The 18,131-nt window shown below is 44.6% G+C and overlaps 1 protein-coding gene across 1 annotated transcript in view; it reads right to left on the bottom strand.

The window, feature by feature from the left end:
• Window positions 1-8,914: 8,914 nt before the first annotated feature.
• Window positions 8,915-18,131, bottom strand: part of snrkb (SNF related kinase b) — a 116,406-nt gene continuing 107,189 nt past the window's right edge. Inside the window, exons 4-6 of the mRNA XM_078544114.1 lie at window positions 17,598-17,810; window positions 13,090-13,233; window positions 8,915-10,707 (exon numbers count right to left, since the gene is read on the bottom strand). Of these exons, the coding sequence (XP_078400240.1) occupies window positions 9,618-10,707; window positions 13,090-13,233; window positions 17,598-17,810 (1,447 nt within the window). The 3' untranslated portion in view covers window positions 8,915-9,617. The remainder of the gene's footprint in view (window positions 10,708-13,089; window positions 13,234-17,597; window positions 17,811-18,131) is intronic.

Below are 18,131 nucleotides of genomic sequence, written 5' to 3'. Positions count from 1 at the left end.
CCCTTCAGTTCTCTATTGAACTAGCCTTTCTGTTTCTCTGGCACATGAACCTTCATCCAAGGAACAATATTTAAATGTACGTTGAATAAACATCATCTTATTAAGCATTAGGAGGATCTTCAACACTTTGAACACACTTGTAATTAAGTTCAGGGTTGATTCCAGCCATAAGCTAACAAAAGAATACAGTTGGAACATAGGGCCCTTCTTGTATAATTACAGAAAATCACAGCATAGGCTGCTAATGTTGGATTGTATACTGCGCATAACTGAATATAGTTCAAAAACTGATTTCCAAAATTTGTCCTCCCTCAACTGATCCACACATCTCAAACCTGCCTTTATCTCTAGGACTTTATGAAAAGCTGTACAAGGAAGAGGATGAATTCCTGCTTGAAAATGCAGGTACTTATTTCAAGAAAATGTTCTAACATTTCTAAACTTTAATATTTTGAACAGTTTCAAAAACATGTTCTAGGTTACGAGAATCTTGGTTCCTGTTGTCTTTTGCTTTCTGATCCCTGTTCCTCAACAATTTTCTCCAGCTTCTCAGAGTGACTGACTCTCGCTGGCTTTTGGGTCTACCAGTATCTTCATATGTAAGACTACGGAGCCATGTGGGAGAGGGGAAGGTCAAGATCACAATCAAACTCAATCTTGCTCTTAGCTGACACCCACATACACATGCACCTTCCACTAGAGTTACTGTACAGCCTCAGCAGTAAGCCAGGCTGAATGGTTTCCTTCCTAGCCCAGAGGCAATGTTAACAACTGTGGCAATCTGACTGACTGCAGGTAGAATCAGTGAATTGTTTTCATGTCAACTTCCAGAGATTTCAGCACTCCCTTTGTGGAGTCAGAAGGTTGAAATTCAAGTCCCACTTCAGAAAGTTTATCGTAAAATCTAGGCTAATGCTACGGTATAGTACTGAAGCAGTGCTGCATTGTCTAGGTGCCATCTTTTAGATGAAACATTAAATTGAGGTCCCTACTGCTCTCTGAAGTGGACATAAAAGATCACATAATACTATTTCAAAAGAGCTGGTGCCCTTGCCAACAATTAACCCTCAACCAACATTACTGAAATAGACAATTTGGTCATATCACATTGCTGATTGTGGGAATTTGCTGTGTGCAAAATTAGCTGCCATATTTACTACTTCACAATAATGACAATACTTCATAGAACCAAAGCAAAGTTCCGATGCAGAAAGAGGCCATTCAGCCCATCATGTCTGTACCAACCAAAAAGAGGAAAAAGAAACTAGCCGCTTATTTTAATCCCACTTTCCAGCACCTGGTCCGTAGCCTTGCAGGTTACTGCACTTAAGGTGCAATCCAGGTACCTTTTAATTGAGTTGAGCATTTCAACCTCAACCACCAATTCAGGCAGTGAATTCCAGACCTTCTGGGTGAAAAGGTTTTTCCTCCTCCCTCGAATCCTTCTACCAATCACCTTTAATCTATACCACCTTGGTAATTGACTCCTCAGCCAGGGGAAACAGTTCTTACCTATCTACCCTATCTAGGCCCCTCATAATTTTGTACACCTCAATTAGGTCATACCTCAGCCTCCCCTGTTCTAAGGAAAACAATTGTAGCCGATCCAATCTTTCCTCATAGCTGCTATTTTCAAGCCCTGGCAACGTTCTTGTAAATCTCATCTGTACTCCCTCCACAGTAATTATGTCCTTCCTGTAATGTGGTGACCAGAACTATACACAAAATTCCAGCTGTGGCCTAACCAGCGTTTTATATAGTTCCATCATTACATCCCTGATTTTGTATTCAATATCTTGCCCAATAAAGGAAAGCGTTCCACATGCTTTCTTAACCACCTTGCCCAACTGTCCTGCCACCTTCAAGGACCTCAAATGTACTTAATTTGTTATAAAGCAATTTGGGACATCCTAAAGTTATGAAAAGTTTTTTTTAATATTCGTTCATGGGATGTGGGCTTTGCTGGCTGGGCCAGCATTTATCGCCCACCCCTAGTTGCCCTTGAGAAGGTGGTGGTGAGCTGCCTTCTTGAACCGCTGCAGTCCATGTGGTGTAGGTACATCCTCAGTACCGTTAGGAAGGGAGTTCTGGGATTTTGACCCAGCGACAGTGAAGGAATGGTGATATATTTCCAAGTCAGGATGGTGAGTGGCTTGGAGGGGAACTTCCAGCTGGTGGTGTTCCCACCTATCTGCTGCCCTTGTCCTTCGAGATGGTAGCGGTCGTGGGTCTGGAAGGTGCTGTCTAAAGTGCTATACAAATCTTCTCCTTGAGTTTCCTGCCCAAGGGCAGGTACAGTCCACAGTGCCACGATCATCAGGGCAAGGAGGCAGGTCCCGAATCCATCCCAGCTGGAACTGGGATCAAACCCTATGCTGTTGGCACCAATCTGGTTCACACCACCAGCCAACTAACCCCCCAGTGAGCCTGAGTTGCATGTTGCAATCTGGAGCTATGAATAGTGACGGTAGAGGCTCTAATTTCTTCCCATCACATGGCTGACCAGGAAATCTTCTGGCTCAGACGTAGGGACGCTACCACTGTGCCATGAGACCTCCTCAATATACAAATATAAATGTAAAATATAAATGCAAGTCCTTCCTTCTTTGCCCTATGATTTGGTTGAAGGTTCAAACCCCACTCCAGACACTTAAGCACATAATCCAGGCTGACACGCGACTGCAGTACTGAAGGAGTGCAGTACTGTCTGAGGTGCCGTCTTTCTGTTGAGATGTTAAAAAGAGATCCGTCTGTGTTCACAGGTGAATGGAAAAGATAAAGCTGTACTACTTGAAGAACAGGGGAGTACACCTGTACAGGTTGCCCTGGCCAATATTCATCCTCAAACAGATTTATCTGGTTAACATTAACTTTCCTTTTGTGGGATCTTGCTGTGTACAAGTTGGTTACTACATTTGCTATATTACAATAATGACTATAGCTCAAAAGTATCTCATTGGCTGTTAAATGTTTTGGGAGATTCCCGAGGTCATGAAGGGTGCTGTGTGCAAGTTTGTTTATTCTTTCTACAGGAAGATATGGACAGCTGTGGCAATCTGACTGACATGAGCAAAATGGCACTGAATGTGGGTAGAATCAGAGGAATTGCCACACCACGTGCTGGCTTTACCTGGGAGGACACCCCTGTGAAGCCCTTGGGTCAGAGAGAGGAAAAAATTAAATCAGCCAGCTTTCCGTTCCTGATCGCTAGCCAATAGAAAGCACACATCGGGCCAGCACATGGCTCTCCAACGCTCAGGAAAGGACAATCTGAGATTCTAATCCAGAATTAGTCAGTGGGTTCAGAAGAAATTGAATCCAAACAATGGTTTTAAAGCTTTGGGTGAACAATCAGGATTCCATCAATGAAAAGTAATTTCTTGGGATAATGAGAGGTTGCCTGGGGAGACAAAGGTGGGAGATAGCACTTTATTTAGAAAAATCATAAAGGTTTCCATTTTAATAAAAACAGCAAGTCCTGCACTCAGCAGGTCTAATAGCATTATAAAGAGAGAAAGAGAGTTAATGTTTCAAGCCCAATATGGCTCAGAACTGAGGAAGGTAGAAATGTGATGGGTTTTATGTTGTTGAAATGGGAGAGGGAGAGAAAGAACAAAAAGGAATGTCTGGGATATGGGTGAGAGAGATAAAGTGACAAAGCTATGTCCTGGAACAAAAGGTAAAGGGTGTGGCAATGGTTGTAGTAAAGAAACAAAGCATTTGTCCATAGTGAGTTTGAATGGCAGAATAATGAACAGCTCTGTCCGAAAGCAAAAACATGAAAAACAAGCTTCAGGCCGGCACATGGCAAAAAAGCAGAATCAAAATTGGGGGCAGAGTTCATGGCCTGAAATTATTGAACTCAGTGCTGAATTCTCAAGGCTGTAAAGTGCCTAATCGGAAGATGAGGTGCTGTTCCTCCAGCTTGCGTTGAGCTTCACTACAACACTGCAGCAGGCCAAGGACAGAAATGAGTGGGAGAGCAAGGTGCGGAATTAAAATGGCAAGCAAGCGTAAGCTCAGGGTGATGCTTGTGGACTGAGCGAAGGTGGGCAACAAGCAGTCGCCCAATCTGCATTTGGTCACCCCAGTGTAGAGGATACTGCATTGTGAGCAGCGAATACAAACCAATAAAAGGACAGGTTTTACACCTCCTGCAATGGCATGGGAAGGTACCTTGGGAAGGGGATGGGGTGTTGGGGGTGACTGAGGAGTGCGGCAGGGTGAGACAGAGGGAACGGTCCATTCAGAATGCTGACAGGGAAGGGGAGGGAAAGATATATTTGGTGGTAGCATGAGGCTAGCTTTGGCGGAAATGGCAGAGGATAATTGTTTGAATGTGGAGGCTGGTGGGGTGGAGAGTGAGGACAAGGGAAACCCTATCGGTACTGGGAGGTGGGGGAGAGAGCAGAGGTGCGGGAAATGGGTTGGGCACAGTTGAGGGCCCTGTCAACCACAGTGTGGGTGGGGGTTTGGAATCCATGGTTGAGGAGAAAGGAAGACATGTCGGAAGAGATGTTGTAGAAGGTAGCATCACCAGAACAGATACAACAGAGACGGGGAAACTGTGACAATGGAATGGAGTTTAATTCCATTCTTTCACAGGGTGTGGGCTTCACTAGCTAGGCCAGCATTTATTGTTCATTCCTAATTGCCCTTGAGAATGTGGTGGTGTGTTGCCTGCTTGAACAGCTGCAGTCCATCTGGTATAGGAACACCCACAGTGCTCCACAGGGAGGGAGTTCCAGGATTTTGATCCAGTGACAGTGAAGGAACAGCAATATAGTTCCAAGTCAGGATTGTGAGTGGCTTGGAGGGAAATTTCCAGATAGTGGTGTTCCCATGCATCTACTGCCCTTGTCCTTCTAGGTGATTTGGAATCACCTCAAAGGAGTCTTGGTGAGTAGCTACAGTGCATCTTGTAAATGGTACACACTACTGCACTGCCACTGTGCATTGGTGGTAGAGAGAGTGAATGTTTGTGGATTGGGTGTCAAGCAAGTGGGTTACTTTGTCCTGGATGGCATCGAGCTTCTTGAGTGTTGGAGCTGCACTCATCCAGGCAAGTGGGGAATATTCCATCACACTCCTGACTTGTGCCTTGTAAATGGTGGAAAGGCTTTGGGGAGTTGGGAGGTGACTTACTCTCCGCAGAATTCCCAGACTCTGACCTTCTCTTGTAGCCACAGTATTTATATGGTTGGTCCAGTTCAGTTTCTAGTCAATGGTAACACCCAGGATGTTGATAGCGGGGTTTCACTTTTGGTAATGCCATTGAATGTCAAGGGGCGATGGTTAGACTCTCTCTTGTCGGAGATGGTCATTTGTGCCATGCAATGTTACTTGCCACTTGTCAGCCCAAGCCTGGATATTGTCCAGGTCTTGCTGCATTTGGACATGGACTGCTTCAGTATCTGAGGAGTCGCGAATGGTGCTGAACATTGCACAATCATCAGCGAACATCCCCACTTCTGACCTTATGCTGGAAGGGAGGTCATTGATGAAGCAGCTGAAGATGGTTGGGCCTAGGACACTACCCTGAGGAACTCCTGCAATGATGTCCTGGAGCTGAGATAATTGACCTCCAACAACTGCAACCATCTTCCTTTATGCTAGTTTGACTCCAACCAGTGGAGAGTTCTCCCCCGATTCTTCAGTTTTTCTAGGGCTCTCTGATGCCACACTCAGTAAAATGTTACTTTGATATCAAGAGCAGTCATCTCATCTCACCTCTTGAATCCAGCTCTTTTGTCTATGTCTGAACCAAGGCTGTATTGAGGTCAGGAGCTGAGTGGCCCTGGCGGAACCCAGACTGAACATCAGTGAGAAGGCTATTTCTGAGTAAGTGCCACTTGATGGCACTGTCCATGACACGATCCATTATTTTACTGATGATGGGGAGTAGACTGACAGGGCGGTAATTGGGCAAGTTGGGTTTGTCCTGTTTCCTGTGGACAGGGCATAACTGGGCAATTTTCCACATTGCCGGGTAGGTGCCAGTTGTTGTAGCTATACTGGCATAGCTTAGCTAGGTGTGCGGCAAGTTCTGGAGCACAAGCCTTCAGTACCATTGCCGGAATATTGTCAGGGCCCATAGCCTTTGCACTATCCAGTGCCTTCAGCTGTTTCCTGATACCACGTGGAGTGAATTGAATTAGCTGAAGACTGGCATCTGTGATGCTGGGGACCTCCGGAAGAGGCCAAGATGGATCATCCACTTGGCACTTCTGGCTGAAGATTGTTGTGAATGCTTCAGCCTTACCTTTTTCACTGGGGTTCTGGGCTCTTCCATCATTGAGGATGGGGATATTTGTGGAGCATCCTCCTCCAGTGAGTTGTTTAATTGCACCCCACCATTCACGACTGGATGTAGCAGGACTGCAGAGCTTAGATCTGATCTGTTATTTGTGGGATTGCTTAGCTCTGTCTATCAGTTGCTGTTTATGCTGTTTGGCACGCAAGTAGTCCTGTGTTGTAGCTTCGCCAGATTGACACCTCATTTTGGGTATGCCTGGTGCTGCTCCTGGCATGCCCTCCTGCACTCTTCATTCCCCTGGCTTGATGGTAACGGTAGAGTGGGGGATATGTCAAGCCATGAAGTTACAGGTTGTGGCTGAGTACAGTTCTGCTGCTGCTGATGGCCCACAGTGCCTCATGGATGCCCAGTTTTGAGTTGCTAGGTCTGTTCGAAATCTACCCCATTTAACACAGTGGTACTACCACACAACATGGTGGGTATCCTCAATGTGAGGACGGGACCTCGTCTCCACAAGGACTGTGCGGTGGTCACTCTGGCCAATACAGTAACGGACAGCTGCATCTGCAACAGGCAGGTTGGTGAAGATGAGGTCAAGTATGTTTTTCCCTTTTGTTAGTTCCCTCACCTCCTGCCACAGACCCAGTCCAGCAGCTATGCCCTTTAGGGCTCAGCCAGCAGTGGTGTTACCGAGCCACTCTTGGTGACGGACATTGAAGTCCCCACCCAGAGTACATTCTGTTTTCTCATCACCCATGATGCTTCCTCCAAGTGGTGCTCTATATGGAGGAGCACTGATTCATCAGTTGAGGGAGGGCGGTACGTGGTAATCAGCAGGAGGTTTCCTTGCCCATGTTTGACCTGATGCTGTGGGGCTTCATGGGTTCCGGAGTCAATGCTGAGGACTCCCAGGGCAACTCCCTCCCGACTTTATTCCATTGTCGCGCCACCTCTGGTGGGTAAAACCTGGCGATGGTACAGGACATATCCAGGGATGGTGATCGTGGTGTCTTGGACATTATCTGTAAGGTATGATTCAGTGAGGATGACTATGTTAGACTGTTGCTTGACTAGTCTGTGGAACAGCATTTGTGAAAAATGCAAATTTGGCACAAGCCCCCAGGCGTTAGTAAGGAGGACTTTGCAGGGTTGACAGGGGTGGGTTTGCCATTGTCATTTCCTTTGCTTAGGTCAATGCTGGGTGGTCCGTCCAGTTTCATTCCTTTTAGACTTTGTAGCGGTTTGATACAACTGAGTAGCTTGCTAGGCCATTTCAGAGTCAACCACATTGCTGTGGGTCTGGAGTCACATGTAGGCCAGACCAGGTATGGATAACAGATTTCCTTTAGTGAACCAGGTGGGTTTTTACAACAATTGACAATGGTTTCATGGTCACCGTTACTGAGACTAGCTTTTGAGTTCAAATTCCACCAGCTGCCCTGGTGGGATTTGAACCCATGTCCCCAGAGCATTATCCTGAGCTTCTGGATTACTAGTCCAGTGACATTACTACTATGCCACCATCTCGCCCAGAATAGTCCTTACAGGAAGCAAGCTGTGAGGAAGTGTGGTCAAGGCAGCTGTGGGAGTTGGTAGGTTTATAATGAATACTAGTAGATAGTCCATCCCCAGAAATGGAGACAGAGAAGTTGAGGAAGGGAAGGGAAGTGTCAGAGATGGAAAATGTGAGGGTGAGAGAGGGTGGAAATCAGAGGCAAAGTTGATGATGTTTTCCAATTCTGGATGAGAGCAGGAAATAGTACCGATACAGTCATCGATGTACCGGAAAAAGAATTGGGGATGAGGCCTGAGTAGGACTGGAACAAGAAATGATCCATATATCCCACAAAAAGGCAGGCATAACTAGGATCCATGCAGGTGCCCACAGCAACACCTTTTATTTGGAGGAAGTGAGACAGGTTAAAGAGGAAATTCTTCAATGAAAGAACCAGTTCAGCCAGGCAGTGGATGGGATATTTCCATTTTAATGTGTGCCCTTTCCACCCCAGTATTGGCAGATAGTCAGTTAGGAATGGTCAGTTGGGAGACACTCCAGCTCCTCAGGCTCTCCCTGCTGAAACCCCTTATAACCAGCGTTAACAAAGAAGCCAGAACCAAATTCACCAAGACAGTGTCTTGGTCATTCTAGAAAGAACTGTAGGAAATAAGAGACCATTATTCTTTATTAATTAGTTTAAAATAATAACTGGGGAACGCATCAAATTTGTCATAATTAGCTGGAGGGTGGTGAGTGGGTTACCAAAGGCATTAAATATTTCATGATTTAATCAGACCATTTGGGAACTTTGCCACACTGTTAGTGTACAGGTATGTGTTAGAGCAGTTAACAAACACTGATGCTGCACAGGCCTACTTTAGGGCAGTACATGCCCAATAAGCAGATACTTAATTTCCCACAATCTTTCATGTGCTTACCTGGACCATAGGCTCGGGATGAGGACATACAAAGGGTAATATAGTACGGTATTAAAAACTTGCACCATTTTGTGAAAAGTGCAATTTCATTTTTACCTGTTAGCATGGGGGCAGCTTCCAGAAATTAGCATTTACAATATAAGGGAGAGGGACACACATTGTACACTTATAAGAAAAATTGCACTTATAATTTGGGTAATAAAACAGACCCATGAAAATTAATCTGCGAACACTCTAGATTTTTTAATATAAAGGTGACAATGAAAGAGGTACATTTAATATGTACACATTGCAGTTAACTGCACCAGGGCAGTAGATGGCTACAGTATGCTGTCATAGAATGTACACAAATAAATCCCCCAAACACCACCTCTCCATCAACTAATGGGTTGTCAAGATAATGGTGAACTAATCTGGAAGTTTAAGGTGGGATACAGGGTCTGTGCCTAAAAGGGTACAAACACCACAGGACTACCCACTTATGTTCCAACATGGTAGAACAGTGAAAGTTTTTCTAAGTTAGATGTTCTAAAATATATTATAAAATATGGAGAACCACTTTGAACCTTCTTACAACCCAGACAGAAGCACCAAATTGTATTTAGCTTATACCCGTTATTCAGTTATGAGAATTAAAGGGCTATTTTCCCAACTTTGCACTTCAGGTGGGCAGCTTGGTCTATGCATCACTAATGGTGTGTGTCCCACTATTTAACTGAACGGTCAGAAAATCACACACAGTGCATGTCCTGCTTTCCAATATGCATTCACGACAGACGAGGCTCCCCCTCTGGGAGTGCAAAGTCAGAAAGTGACCTCAAATGTCTTGCCTTTCTAATGCCGTACCCCTTGTCTGTAAAAGATGATACATATTTACAACGAGTGTGTGTAGACACGCACAAAGTATATAATTCTTTTAAAAAAACTAAATTACATGACAACAGTTGAACTGTCCAAAAGAGAGGAGATTTTCCTTAGAGTTAGGTTTTATCTTAAAAGAAAGGGCTTTCTCACAGAGTGGGATCTGCAGAATCCTGTCCCTGATATTTACATTTTTCGACCGAGCAGGGTCAAATTTATTCACAGGGTCTGCACTGCTCTCAAAGCATGCACTGTCGTTTGCTAATCCACTGTTCTCAGCCATTCGATCAATCAAGTGCTTTGGACTTTCCACACTCGGCCCCTCACACTTCTTAAGCATCTGCAGTTTTTCCTTTGCTAAGTCAGTGCTTGTCTGTGTGGACACTGTGGGCTCTGTAACTTTGGGCTCTAGACTGGTCAGACATTGGTGAGCATACAAACAAGGGGGTGCCTTCTCAACACTGATGGCGCTAATGTCTACCGGAGCTCTGATGACACCTTTGCTGGTGCTGTTGTTGTTGCTCTCGTTCATCAGGTTGATTGGTCTATTTCCAAAGTAATTTGAAACCTGCTCACTTTTCTCAGCCCACCTGCTGCAACAAAGTGGTCCCACTGATCCTTGGACTTTAACAGAGGAGCTCATCGCCCCATTTTCACGCTGACAGTTCCACATCTCACGAAACAGTTTGTTGCCATCACCCTTATCGGAGTCTTTGTTGGGGCAGCTCAAGGGGGTGACACTTTTGACCTGCTGGTTAGCACCACTACACGGAGCTGGCATCACGCTTGGCAAAGGTGTGGCTTTGACCTCCATTTCTGCAATGTCTTCTTCCTCCTCCTCTTCATCTTCTTCACATATCTGTTGGAGGACAGGCACGTTCTTTGGCATGACAGATGTTTCCAGTGAAGATCGAAGTAGAATTCTCATTGGCGAAGGAGATGCAGGACTGTCCTGGGCATTATTCACAATTTTCACAATATCTTTTATGTTACTCGTTTCCGTCTTCTCTATGTCCTTCCGCACAGCCTCTGGCTGTTTTGTTGGGCCTTTCGTGTTAGTAGAGTGCTTTATTGAAAACCCATTGTGTACTTCAGGCAAGGGGCTATTATCAGTGGCATCCACAAAGCTGTTTTCTGGTGCGGACAGAGATGGCCTGAAAGAGAGAGAGAGCATAGATTGAGATGCTTTATGGAGCCAGTAATAAACCACAAGTCATACACCCTCTGAAATGTGTAGTGCCTGAAATCTCTCAGTTTAAGTTGCAATTGGCTATTGGGTGCATTCTGCAGCTCAATGAGGATGTCAGAGTTGGGGAATTAAAACTTTTCCATTCTGGATACTGTCAGCGTGAGATACACTCAGGTCATTTTCAGCCTTGCCAGATTCAGAGTGAAGCTCCCTCTTATTCAATAGACTTTAAAATCAAATGAATGCCTCCCACAGCACCAATACAAAATGTCTCACTGCCCATGCCAACCATCCATATGATCATTTGCAGCCTGTAGCTGAATTGTGGATGGTCTTGTCTTGTGAAACTCAGTTGAGATTGCCAAACTTATTTTAAGTGAGCCTTCACATTGGCAGAGAGAGGAGACTTTCAGAACATTGATCTGACCTAGCTTCAAACCTGAGTCACTGGGTGAGAGGACAGTATATCAATGTCCTCTTAGTGCCCAATCACCCCTGATGAATAAACAATTATCTCATGGTTATACAGCAAGTTTGGTTGTGGACCTTCCTTTTGATTTGGTAAGACAATAACTTTTTGCTATTGGTTAGTTTGCTAAAGGGAAAATAAATCACCTTCAACAGATTAGGTGATAATTTAAATAGAAACCTTTTAAACCGAGGTACAATTAATTACCAACACAGATATATATACTAGCAATATTCAATACAACTTTGTCAAAGGGAAACAGGCTACTTTTCAATACTAAAGATCTGGAGTCTAGATAAGAAGTGCTGATTTTTTTTTTGTAAAAATATACTTTATTCATAAAATATCTTCAATCACATTCCAAACCATTTCAAAAACAACATTACAAGGGTACAATCCACGTTAAACTTTTACAAAATGTATCACCAGGTGCATCAGTACAAACAATATTACAATCATTTACAGCCTTTCATTTTGATCTGTACAGCCCGAGGGGCTCTAAACAGTTCCCAGTCTCTCGGTGCGCTGTGGTAGAAAGGTCTTAGACAGCGACCCTTCCCCATTGCGCCTTTGCGGCAGCTGCCCCAAGCTTTAGTGCGTCCCTCAGCACGTAGTCCTGGACTTTGGATTGTGCCAGTCCGCAACAATCGGTCGGGGACAACTCTTTGTGCTGGAAGACCAACAAGTTTCGGGCAGACCAAAGCGCGTCTTTCACCGAGTTGATGATCCTCCAGCTACAGTTGATGTTTGTCTCGGTGTGTGTCCCTGGGAACAGCCCGTAGAGCACAGAGTCCTGTGTCACAGAACTGCTCGGGATGAACCTCGACAGCAACCACTGCATCTCTCTCCAGACTTTCTTTGCAAAGGCACAATCCACAAGGAGGTGAACGACGGTCTCTTCCCCACCACAGCCACCTCGAGGGCAACGTGCAGAGGGGGTGAGCCTCCTGGCGTGTAGGAAGGATCTGACGGGGAGGGCCTTTCTCACCACCAGCCAAGCTACGTCTTGGTGCTTGTTGGAAAGTTCTGGCGATGAGGCATTCTGCCAAATGACTTTGACAGTCTGCTCGGGGAACCATCCCACAGGGTCCACCCTCTCCTTTTCCCTCAGGGCCTCTAGGACGTTACGTGCTGACCACTGCCTGATGGACTTGTGGTCAAAGGTGTTTTTCTGCATAAATTTTTCCACCAGGGACAGGTGGTACGGCACGGTCCAACTACTTGAAGCGTTCCGCGGCAGCGTGGCCAGACCCATCCTTCGCAACACCGGGGACAGGTAGAACCTCAGCACGTAGTGACACTTGGTGTTTGCGTACTGAGGGTCTACGCACCGCTTGATGCAGCCACACAGATAAGAAGTGCTGATAGAAAGGCCCATTCACAGCCATACTTAGGCCTCTCCCAGGCCAGGGGCTTTCAAGCTCTGTTCTGTAGGCTACATACAGCCTTTAGATCCCACTATCAAGGTCAGGCAACTCAGCACTAGTCTTGCTCATTTCTTACTCACTTGATGAATCCATGAATTGGAAGGTTTGGAAATGGCTGTTCTTAGCTCTGTTGTCTAATGGGTGAATAAATCCAAATGCCTGTTAATTATATGCAAAGCAAGGGGATAATGGATTTAAACTGTATAAGTGACTGTGACAGACTATGGTGTGCAGCAGTGCTGCCCACATAAATAAAACACGTGGGCATTGCTACCCTGTGGGGTGAGCTTGCCAGGCTGGGCCAGGAAACTGGTTGCATCATTGCTTATTTGCCTGCTAATGGGTCAATAGCATTGGTCAAATATCCATTAGCCGCCTTGCCCTGCAAACTTGAGTGCACAAATTTTCCAGCTGTTGTTAAGGGGTTTTCCTGTTGTGAACTATTCATTACCTGCATTGTACGTGGGTGGTCCAGTTGTAGTCCAGATTAAGGTTCCGACTCTGGGTCTGTTTTTCCTGCTTCTCCCTCAAAATCCTCTCTGCCAGCAGGAAATAGCTGGCCGTGATGTGATTGTACTTGTCTGCTTCCAGAGCTCTACATCAAAATAAAATCCAAAGACTGCTGAGTGAAATGGCCGATCCAAACAATAACAAAGCCTCACCCTCACTTCAGGTTGTTTTTCCAAAAAGACTTAAGGTCAGCAAATTAACAAATGGGAACGGTGGCCATTCTGGTTATCATGAGGTTGTGAGCTCGAAACCCACCATGGTAAGTTATGAAATAAATTTGTAAACTAGCACCAGACGATGAAAAGATATTGTTATCACAAAAACCTAATTGGTTCATTAGTGTCCTTTCAAGGAAAAGAACTGGCCACAACAATGCAGCCAGGCCTAACATGAGACTTCAGTCTCACAGTACATGGTGGATTTTACACGGCCTTTGAAATGGACCCAACACCTCCCCAGGGCAACTAGGATTGACAATAAATGTGGGGTCTTACCAGTGTCACCAAAATTCCGAGAACAAATTGTTAAAAATACACTCGGGGAAAACTGGCTCGTAACTTTATCTTCCAAATAAATATGATCATGCACAAATAACCTCCAACCTCTCCTCATCTCCATCCTAACTTGTCCGCTTCTGATTCAATTACTATTATTCTACAAAGTTTTCCTTCCCCTCGCTCCAAGGCTTCACAGATGCTCGTCCTCCTCCCTGTGTTGAAGTTAAGGCTGAGTGCATCACCTTCTCCTAAACTGTGGAAGCCCTTCATTTCAACTTTCTCTTCTCTGCTAATCATCCAGCTTTTAAAGCCAACGCGTAATAACATCCAATACTTGATTTGCCTCGTCTGCTGTATTAAACTCTGGTGTTGTCCTAAATTATGGGCCTATTCTTTTCACTTAAGAAAATGCTGATTCGAGCCAACATGGAGATCATATACCACATGCCAAAGGGCTGATCCCTCACTTTTTAAAAAATTCATTCATGGGATGTGGGCATTGCTGGCTAGGCCAGCATTTGTTGCCTATCCCTAATTGCCCTTTAGAAGGTGGTGGTGAGCTGTCTTCTTGAACTTCTTCAATCCCTGTGTGTAGGAACGGCAATATATTTCCAAGTCAGGATGGTGAGTGGCTTGGAGAGGAACTTCCAGGTGGTGGTGTTCCCACCTATCTGCTGTCAGTTGAAGTAAGGATGCGATTGACAATAGGGAGATGGTGGTGTAGTGGTAATGTGACTGAATTGGTAATCCAGAGGCCCAGGCTAATGCTCAAATCCCACCATGGCAGCTGGTGGAATTTAATTTCAATTAATTAATAGTCTGGAATTGAAAAATAGGGCAGAATTTTATACCAGCAGGATTTTATGGTCCCGCCAATGGACTTTTGAACAGTTTGCCGTATTTAAGGCCCTGCCCTCGCCACGATGGGGCTGTAAAATTCTGCCCCTAGTTTCAGTAATGATGACCATGAAACTATCATCAATTGTCATAAAAACCCGTCTCATTCACTAATGTCTTCTAGGGAAGAAAATCCGTTGTCCTTACCTAGTCTGGCTACATGTGACTCCAGGCCAGACCTAACCAATACAGCTGACTCTTAATTGCACTGCTCGCAAGGGTAATTAAGGATGGGCAACAATTGCTGGCCCTGCCAGCAATTCTCACATCCCATGAAAGAATAAAAAAAAGTCTTCAGACGTGATTTCAACTCAATAGGATGCTGGGAGGAGGAAAGGTCCACAAGAGAGTTGGAGGGAGCAGGAACTGCAAAAAGGGAAATCACCCGCAAATTCCCAGAACATGCCACCCGCGATTATAGCTGCCTGCTTGCAGTACAGAATCAGCTCCAGTACCCTACTGGTCAAAGGTTCAAGTAATCTACTGCTACTAAAAGTAACAAGAAAAACACTGCAAAATAACTCTTACTTTGCAAATATGAGCACAGCTAATTAAAGTACTACTAAAATTCTATGAAATTTGGAACTTGCTCCTCTTTGGAACTAGGTGGCAAAATATCTTAGGGTTTGGTGTGAGGTAGGCTGCAAGTAGTGGAGTTTTAGGTACAGTACTAGAGGTTGGTGAAGAGACCATTGGAATGGTGGAACCTGGAGGTGGCAAAAGCAGGAATACAGAAGTGAGGCAAGGCTGAGGTGGGCAATATTAAATCACTACATCAGCACCACCCACTAACCTAACAACAAATGCTGCACTTCCCTTAATCTGATGAATTTGAACATTAGCCACACTTACTTTCAGTAAAAATTAAATTGTTGCATCACACAATGTGTGGGCTCTGAAGTAGGGTCATACAGACTTGAAACGTTAACTCGATTTCTCTCTCCACAGGTGCTGCTAGGCCTGCTGAGTTTTTCCAGCACTTTTTGTTTTTGTTGTGAACTGTTACATGTTTTTAAACCTGAATACCTGGTCTATATGCATTTTTCAATGCAAATTACACTGAAATTCAGGCTGTAAACATGTTTCTTGAATATAATACCATTACTACCATTGAACAAGAAGAGCATTGGGAATTGCTTAAGCTTAACCCTGCAGTACTCTCTGAAAGCACCAGGTGGCATCATGAGCTAAAATTAGCGATGATATCATCCTCACTGATGGTGTAATATCTAGTAAAGATTAAGTGACAAGGTCGTGATTTCTGGGGAAGACGGCAAATAAATTATATAAAACTGAAATAAATCTTTGCTTTCTCCTTCCCAAAAGGAATGATATCATCCTGAGAAGCTATCAGGAGTCCTTGGTTACAGAGCTGTAAAGTGAGACTAATGTTACAGACACTAATAAGGCCCAAGAGATGGTCCAGCATTATCAATCCTTTATTGTTTCTAATAGTGAGGTCTAATGGTTGATGCAATTCGCAGCCATCTGCCAGATCATCACAATTCAAGCAGCAGCAAGCACTCAAACTCTCACCTCTCCTGCAGTAGACTGAAGAGAGACAGATGGTAATGCAATTTACACATAACTGAGAACCAGTGCAGGAATCCATTTAAATACAACCAACCTCAAGGCCACCTGAAGCTGGCAGTGACCCTTAATATCTAACCATTTCATTCCACAAATCTCACTGAAACAGATATATCCCATTTACCCCCATTACCTTTATAACCAATTGTGTATATCTCAGTTGTGTATATCTCATTTAAGTGGTTAGGTTTATTCATATTTAGTTACTTCTGTCACACCCCCACCTCCCATTTCATAAAAATCTGGGGATCAATAAGAGCAACTTCTGCCTAAGAAGTTGATTCATAACCATTCTTCACTTTGCAGAGAAACCTGCTGAAAATTTAGCTTAACTACCCATCAGCTCCAGGCTTTGCTAATACCAGGACGAACAATTTCTTTTAGGGGTTACTTTAGGAATATGTTGGTTGTTCTCAATAATAACATGACAACCTCATTATAAAGCTCTCAGTTTGACTGCCCTGGATGCTGGTTCCCAGCCTTGTCCTGGTAAACTTCATGCTGCATTCAAAGACAAACCAGTCTGCACACCACTCACTATCACAGAAGATATTTGATTACACTGCGAGCAGGCTGAGCGAAAGAGGATGACTCAGTGACTCTGAGCTCCAATCAGATCCAAGGCTTTGAACTGTAGCTCCTCCCCTCCCACCCCACCCACGTAATTTGGTCTCTCTCCAACAGGTATGTTTGCACGGAACTCAACCTGGCTGCTAAATGCAACTCAAGGGTCCAACCTGCCAGAACATGCAGGCCAACATAAACCTAACCACTGGCAGAGTTCCCTGTAAAGCATAAGAATCTGCTCATCTGGCTTTCCCAGTGAGAAGAGCGAAGGGTATACAGCTGGACAGATATCATGGCCGAGGATTTAAACAAGAAGGATATCTCTCACGAATTTGAACTGTAAAAACTCAAAAGTCTAAACAATAGGCAGAAGAAACGTTTATTTGTAAACCCAGTTACAGGCTTCGTTGAATTGAAGATATCCAGAGGGCTTATTTAAAATTCATTCACAGGATGTGGGCATCGCTGGCTAGGCTAGCATTTATTGCCCATTCTTAATTGCCCTTGTTCAGAGGGCATTTTTTAAAGAGTCAACCACATTGCTGTGGGTTTGGAGTCACATGTAGGCCAGACCAGGTAAGGACAGCAGATTTCCTTCCCTAAAGGACATTAGTGAACCAGATGAATTTTTACAACAATCGACAATGGTTTCCTGGTTATCATTAAACTTTTAATTGCAGATTTTTTACCAAATTCAAATTCCACCATCCGGGATTTGAACCTAAGTCCCCAGAGCATTACCCTGGGTCTCTGGATTACCAGTCCAGTGACAATACCACTACACCACCGCCTCCCTGTTGGGGTGGGAAAGATACATTCTAAACTGTTTCACCGGTTATAAACACTGACCCCTCCAAACGAATGCCCACAAGGAAATAAAGGCACTGACAATACTCACTCTTGGATCAACTCCCTTTGTGCGATGTTGCCACATTCCATGGCCTGGATAATTATTTCATGCTCTTCCTCAGAGAGGCTCTTGTAAGACGTGAGGGGCAGGCTCAGCTTCTTGGCTGGTGATGGGTCAATGCCTTGGAGCCACGGATGGCCTTCGATCTCTTCCAGAGATGCCCGCTTCTTCGGATCCCTCTGTAACATCCTTGAGATCAAACTGCAACAACAGAACGAACAAACAAAAGCTTTACCAGTCGAAGAGATTCCCGAACCAAAGATTACAGTGAGTTTTTTACTGCTCAGTTCATGCTAATCCCGCAAGAGCACACTCCTCCTCCTGCAATTTCAGTCCAGCAAAGCTCAACTGGAAGAAAACCTGCTTTGTGTAGGTTGAATTTTGTTGTGAAGAGGCTTTAGACCTTCCAAGAAATATCCACAAACTAACTGGAACTGCAGTGACAATGGTTATATCTTTAATGGCTGAACCTAACCTCTCTTCAGTTGATCTATCATCAGTGCTAAAAATGATTTGAGTTCA

Source organism: Cetorhinus maximus, chromosome 6 (assembly GCF_964194155.1).
Source record: "Cetorhinus maximus chromosome 6, sCetMax3.hap1.1, whole genome shotgun sequence".
In the NCBI taxonomy this organism is placed as follows: Eukaryota; Metazoa; Chordata; class Chondrichthyes; order Lamniformes; family Cetorhinidae; genus Cetorhinus; species Cetorhinus maximus.
The sequence above is the reverse complement of the archived record's forward strand: the minus strand, read 5'-3'. Positions and strand labels throughout refer to the sequence as shown.